A 7,482-nucleotide genomic window follows, 5' to 3' on the forward strand; every position below is an offset into this window, starting at 1 on the left:
GATGCTTACATTGATGATGATGGAAGTTCAGAATTCTCGGATTGAGGTTTTAGTTGTAAATTCTTAGTTTGCAAATTTGTTAATTTACCCAATTTCACTCATTTGTGGCATATCTCCCAAAACACGCTGCTTTTTACTACTAGATGATGACACTACTAGCTGATTTTACTTTAATTGCATATTTTTAATAAATTTGTTAATTTGTTAATTCATATATCTTGTATCGGTTATGTTATGGATAATAACTTGCTTATTTTAATGCGTACAGGATATGGTTGGTAGAGACGGAGATCGCGGTCGTGGCCGTGGCCGTGGCCGTGGCCGTGGCCGTGGCCGTGGCCGTGGCCGAGGCCGAAGGGGGAGGCCTAGGCTTTCTACTGGTCACCCTCTTGACTTGCATGCGGATCCATACTCTCTCGTTGGGTCATCATCCGACACGACTGCTCCAACCAATGGGAGACAACCACCTATTGCTACTACTACCCCCTCCCGTCAGGAGCCTCAGATACACATGATGCCTACTCCGGGTGTGCCAAGATCATGGACTCAACAAGCCAATGAACCTTCCAACACTGCCTCACATGGTGTGCAGAGTGATCCAGCTATTGTAGCTCCTAATCTAGCAGGATCTTGTGGGGAAAGACAAACCACATCTAATAGTACCCAAGATGCTCAGGGTCAAGGAACATCCACTGCCACTGGTCACTCCAGCACGAGTGCTCCCAAGCTTAGATATGATGGTGCCAAATGGTTTGTTATTTGCTTTAAATTTTATGAATAACATGTCTCATTTTTACTAAGTAATATGTCTTTATCATTTTTTTTTATGTAGTTGGCACCCACCTAAGCCTGGATTGAAGCATATCTCTCAGGTTTTTAAGGAAAACTACAACAAGCCTTGTCTGAGTTTTGATGAGGCAGATGATGATACTCGAAAAATATGGTGGACTGAGTGGAGGGTAAATTTTATCTACCTTGTTTATATCTCATAGAATATTATACTGTCCCCTTATATTCTATATATTCTGCCTTCTTGCATCTACTTTGGCTTTGCTCATTATGTATGATATGTTGATATCTGTGTTTTATATTCTTATTTTTTAGCTTAATGTTCAATGTCCAATAGAATGATAAAAAAAATAAGTTAATGAATATGGGCATGCAGTTAGAGAAAGATAGAAAGGGGGAAAGGGTCCTATTTGTTTATTGAGTTTTGTTCATAGAAATGATTAGACATACCCATTCACATCTGATTAATAGTTCTTAAAACCAAAACTGGACTCTTATTTCTTTATTGTTCTACTAAACTTTTTCTTCACTTCTAAATGAGATCAAATGTGGTGTTACTTGTGGGAGTAGGGTTTTAGCTTTTGTATCTTACTATTAAGATTATAAAACTGTATATTAAATTGCTTCAATACATTAAATTCTCCTTAAATTTGATGAAATTACAGCAGAGTCCTTTATTTAGTTATAGGATTAAATTAGATGACTTTTGAGAGGGGAAAAAAATAAATAGGTATCCATAATGCAAAATTGCAAATTCAAGTAAATAATGATAATTGGATATATTCAAATAGTGCAGAGTGACATTTGCTGTGTTATAATCATAGCAGAAAAGCCTTTAACTAACTGATTACTATTTTGAATTTGTGGCTCTTGCTAATAGAACTATCATAGACCCTCTTGCTAATAGAACTTTTCTTCTTCTATCACTAAAAAAGTAATCTTAGCTTTTATGGTATGTGATATATTACTAGTAGTATACTTACTAGTTACTTTGGCAGTGTTTTTGTCTCAACAATTTTAACATTTATTTTAAGTGATATTGTAAAATGTGATTTTTTTTATTCCAATGATTAAAACTACAATACCTAAGTCTCATTATTGATACAGAAGGGGATTTTTTTAAAATAGAAATGCTTTGACATTATTGATACGGAAGAGGATGATATCTATCAAGCTTGGAGGTTTAGGGCTGCCAAGCGCTTGCGAGGTATGCTCCATGCCATTCGCAAAAAAGGTGCCCGTCCATATTGGATCCCACCAGAAGTTATCGGTGAATTGATGAGACGTTGGGACACTGATGCCTATAGACAATTACAGGCGAGAAATACAGCTGCCAGGAAATCGACTCGAGGTACTTCCCTTCACACTGCAGGAGGCACCACCTTTCCAGAAGCGAGGTTACGCTTGGTAAGTTGTTTATAGACAATCTTTACTATGATATTTGCTGTTCTGTGAATGGTGACAGTTGCAAAAATATAGAATTTTATACAAATTCAAAATTTTATGTGCATTTTCAATATTTGTGAAGTTTTGATTGTCTATGTGTGGCTTCTTTTGACTGGTTTCTTAATATACTGCCATTGGAGAGCTTCTAAAGATCAAATATTGAGCCCTTCTTTTGGTTTTGGAGAAGAAAAGTAGCTGGTTGACCCTGCTAGCTATGCAAAAGTAGTAGTAGTACACTAAATTACTCCTTCGTGATATAACATTTGCTGCACTTGTAGTAGTAGTACACTAAATTAATCTTTTTTCCCTTTTTAGAGTTGTTCATATACACATATAATTTGAACATTAACGATAGATAAAACCAATCATTAAATCAGAATGATAATAATTTAGAATAAAAGTACATCCCAAAATAATAGTGTTAATTGGTTGAAATGAAAAAAGAAATGAATTAATTGATATTATAGTGAGAAATTAGAGAAAGAGAAAGAGAATCTAATATATAAACTCTGAAAAGCACGTCCCATAGTTGGGTTGGAAGTGGACTAGGCTTTTAAGATGAGTGTCCCGTGAGCACCAGTTATAGTCATGTTATGTGAATTCAATTGTTTATTTGCTTTCTGCAGCCACATCAATTCTCTGTTGCGTGATGTTTTCTTGATGTCAAAGATCAATGAAAGTTTATTCTTTAAAATTAAAGTTATTCAATTGATTCCTTACTTTTTTACGAATAACCTAACATAGGTAGCCTTATATTCTATATTTTTACATGTATTTTCTCCATGTCACTTCCTCCTCGTATTCACAAAGCCGTCCTCCCTAGTAGTAATAATATGAAATTATGAATTCAATTTATAATCTGTTTTGATTCTAACTTGTCTCATCCCATTCACGTTAATAAGTTCATCTTTAAATAATATATTATATATAAATGTGAAAAGGTGCATAGTAGTGTATTAGAATTTTCATTTACACATATTCCTTAATTATCATAATTTCTTTCAGTTGAATCAAATTCGTTAAATTCTAATACTACACAGCTTTTATGTTTCACACATACACACACAAAAAATCTATAACAACCACCTGGATAGTGATCACTAATTAAATATAATGAGTAGATAAAAATATAAGATAATATCATCATGTTCAACACAGGTACACATACACTTGTATTTTGTTATATTTTATTTAATTTATTATATATATATTCCATGTCTTTATAAGATTTGTCACTAATTAGGAATAAGATACTCCATAATAACCTTACATATGCAGATCAACCATAGTGCTCAATGTAGTCTGACATTTTTTATATTATAATTTGCCAACATCAGGTACAGCACAATTATTTGCCAAACATTATAAAAGGATACAATTTTTACCAAAAAAACTAGAAAAGGATAAGGAACATGATGGCAGCCAACACTCATACTAATTTTTCAGCCACATCCCATATTTGTTGATAAAAATATAGAATATAAGGCTACCTATGTTAGGTTATTCATAAAAAAGTAAGGAATCAATTGAATAACTTTAATTTTAAAGAATAAACTTTCATACTAAATTTTCAGCCACATCCCATATTTGTTGATAATTTGGTTACATTATGTAGAATCATTCGCTTGGAAGACCATCACGTATGGATGAGTTTTTTGAGCACACTCATACTCGCAAAGAGGATAGGACTCAATGGGTTGATGAACACTCCCGAAAGACAAAGGTAACTTACCTTTATTAATTGGAACTATTTTGTTATCTAATTGTTATGCATTATTGATACTTATAGTAATTTATCAATCATTTTTGTTCATTGTAGGATATATTTCAAGAGCGTATGTTTCAGGCTGAGCAAGAGCGGCAGACTGCTATAGAGGCTGGTGTAATTGATCCACCGCCTGTCTCTGAAGAAAGCATATGGATTGAGACAGTGGGTGGAAAACGAAGAGGTAGGGTATATGGCATGGGTGAGGTAAGGGACTCTTCCATGGTGCGGCCTCGAGTTGATGGGCCAACCACGACCACCAGCGCTGATGTTTTGGATCTTAGAGAACGAATCATAATACTCAATAGGAAAGTTGAACAACATGCCGCTAAATATAGAGAGCTTGAAGACCGCTACCAAAGGGAGAAAAGAGAGTGGCAACAGACTGTTGAATCCTTCCGTGAGGATCTCAACACCAGTAACTCACAGATGGATCAATTTAGTCATTAGTTGAGCAGTTTGACTGAGTATGTGAGAGCCATGGGTCCTAGTAGTTCTGGATCACGTGTTTCCCCACCTCCTCCTTTTACTTTCCCAAGCTCTCAGAAAAGCATAGCCCCAGCCCCAGGTAGAAAACTCCCACCTATTCTGCAGCGACCAGGACAACCACAGAGTTCTCAAAGGGAGGATGATTCTGACGATTTTGATGACTCAGATGATTATTTAGACGAGTATGAGTAGGTTATTTAATTACTATACTTTGAATATTTTATATTATTAGTAGATTGCAATTTAAACGAATATAACTCTAAGTTTAGTTATTTATCTTGTCTTGAGTCTTTATGTTAGAGGGTTATTTATTATTTTGATAAGTTTGTAAACTCATTATCTAATATTTGGTATAAATTTTATTTTTATATTTAAAAGTTTATTTGTCTTGTTATCTAATATTCTGTTTAAATTTTATTTTTATATTTAAAAGTTTATTTGTATTAACGGTTTACTTTTTTTCAAATAGAAAAAAATAAAACATATAACTATTAAAATCGACGGCAAAGTTGTCGCTTTTAATAGTTAAAATAGACAAATCTAAATAATTAAATCGACGACAAAGATGTCGATTTTATTCAAGCACATATCGACGGCTCTGATGTCGATTTTATTAAACATATTATAGACAAAAGTGTTGTTGATTTTATTGAGTTAAATATCGACACAAAGGCTGTCGATTTTATTGAATCAATTATCGACAAAGAGGACGTCGATTTTAAATAGAAATATCGACAGCAATGTTGTCGATTTTATTAAGAATGTAAAATTCTCACACCCATATTACCGACGGAACTAACGTCGATTTTATTAAATTATTATCGACGGCCATGAAAGCCGTCGATTTTATTAGCATTTTGAAAAATCGACAGACTTTATAGCGACCAACTGCACCGTCTATTTTGCCGTCGAATTTCAATATTATCGACGGCTAAGCCCTCGATTTGACCGTCAATTTTAACGACGTTTCTTGTAGTATATATATATATATATATACTGACCAAGTTGGGCCTTAATTATGAGAAGTTGGCAGCGTGCTGCATGCGGAGGACGGCAAGATGCAAGACAATTTAAGGTATTGGAGTTTAGGTTTTTACTTTTTAATATATGTAGGTTAGATCATCATCAATCAGGTAAAGGTTTTAACTAAAATAAAACAAAAATAAATTGGGGAAGGAGGGCCTAAGCATGAAAATGACCAAAATCTTCATTTTTCTTTACGAAAATTACACTAATATTTCCTATCTATTATACTAACTAATATAATAATGATTCCAAGAAATTATAACTTCAACTATACTAAAAAATTATAACAATATTACCAAAAGAAACCCGTTCAACTTTATTTCAACCATTAATTCAACTTTCAACATGACTTTCTCCCCTCTCATCCATAAAAAATGGGATTGTTGTTAGAATATACCATTGTATTGAACTTGAACTTAGAATATACCATTGTATTGAACTTGAACCAAGTAAGAGAATAATTATCACTAATTCGCTTTTATGGATTTAAGTGTAATCAGTTTGTAGACGTCAATATAGGTAAACAATCAAACTTATCAATTAAATTATGCTGAATCTCAAAAGGTTCCATTTGTTGGCTTCTTCTTGTTCAAAACCCTATGGATCTGTCATATTATAATACGTAACTAGTTTAGAAATATGACGAAAGAAGAAGAATAAATTAAAATGAGAGAGAAAGGAGAATATTGGAGTTGAGAAGATTACGTACTATACGTAGGTAGAAAAAGAGTAGTAATTCATCATTATTCTTAAGATTCCCACTTTAGTTTCCTTCCTTAAATAGAATATATTTTGTATAGATGAAATGATGATCATTTGATACTAGGATATATAGAGCTATTTAAATAAAATTGTAGAAAAAATCAAGAAATAAGACATGAAATGATCGTCCATCGTTTTTTTTTTTTTAAAGTCCGTTGCTCTCTAATAGATGTATAGGAATTCTGACATGAATCACAAGAAATATTAAGTTAAAGATTATAGTGCATATCTAATATATACAAAAATATTTGGAAGCCATATTTTTAGAACCAAGGGTAAACATGGCTAATCTTTTTTTATATGTATAAGTCTTTTTGTAATTAAGTCCAATACAAGTTCAACAAAAAAATGCACACATGTATCATTGTTTTTTTTTTTTCTTAATTTTTAATGTAAAATTTTTTATTGGAAAACATAAAAATTTATTGACATAACACAGAAATTTTTGTGCATAGTACATAAATTTTTGTGCAAAATACAAACTTCTCGATATAACACAAAAATTTTTAAACATAGCACATAAACTTTTTCTACGAATATAATTTGTTGGTTGGGTACCTTAATGTTTTGAACATAAGGTCCTTTACAAATTTTTGTGATGTGCATAACAAATTTATTTGTTGTATGTATTTTATTGGTTGAATGTCAATGTTTTGAATATGTAGTTCTTAAAAAAAAAATTATCTTGTGCACCAAATTAAAAGTTCTGTGCTATGCACCAAATTTTCTATATTGTGTACTAAAATTTCTGCGTTATATGTATTTTATTGGTTACGTATCAATGTTCTGGATATGTGGTCCTTTTAAAATTTCTGTGTTGTGCATCAAAGTTTTTTGTGCTCTAATTTTCTCAACGTATATAGGAGAAGCAGATGAAAAAAATGACGACGATGATTATGATAATGATGGAGGATGAGAAGGGAAAAAAAGGAAGAAAAGAAATCGAACAAAAGAAGAAGAAGACGACGTTGAAAAAGAAGAACAAAAGAAGAAGGTGACGACAATGATGATGTTCTTGAAGAAGAAGATGACAAGGTCAACGAGCGATAATAAAGGAGGAAGAAGATGAAAAAGAGAAAGAGAAAAAAGAAGAAAAAACAGCGACAACATGTATATACGTACGTTCGAACATCAAGCGCGCTGTGACTTGGTTAATTAAATACTTGATTTAAAAAAACTTAAATGCCTTGCTTTATTGTTTATTA

At 32.5% G+C, this 7,482-nt stretch overlaps 1 protein-coding gene across 5 annotated transcripts in view; it reads left to right on the forward strand.

Annotated features, from left to right (window-relative positions):
• Positions 1–4,738, forward strand: part of LOC107613395 — an 11,818-nt gene extending 7,080 nt beyond the window's left edge. For 4 of the 5 annotated variants that reach the window (XM_016315363.2, XM_016315365.2, XM_016315364.2 and 1 more), the window contains 5 exons: positions 269–750; positions 833–959; positions 1,918–2,196; positions 3,851–3,958; positions 4,055–4,738. In XM_016315363.2, the coding sequence (XP_016170849.1) occupies positions 272–750; positions 833–959; positions 1,918–2,196; positions 3,851–3,958; positions 4,055–4,450 (1,389 nt within the window). In that variant the 5' untranslated portion in view covers positions 269–271 and the 3' untranslated portion in view covers positions 4,451–4,738. The remainder of the gene's footprint in view (positions 1–268; positions 751–832; positions 960–1,917; positions 2,197–3,850; positions 3,959–4,054) is intronic. The other variant, XM_021109461.1, reaches the window with a different exon arrangement.

This window comes from Arachis ipaensis, chromosome B08, assembly GCF_000816755.2.
Source record: "Arachis ipaensis cultivar K30076 chromosome B08, Araip1.1, whole genome shotgun sequence".
NCBI classification, from domain to species: Eukaryota; Viridiplantae; Streptophyta; class Magnoliopsida; order Fabales; family Fabaceae; genus Arachis; species Arachis ipaensis.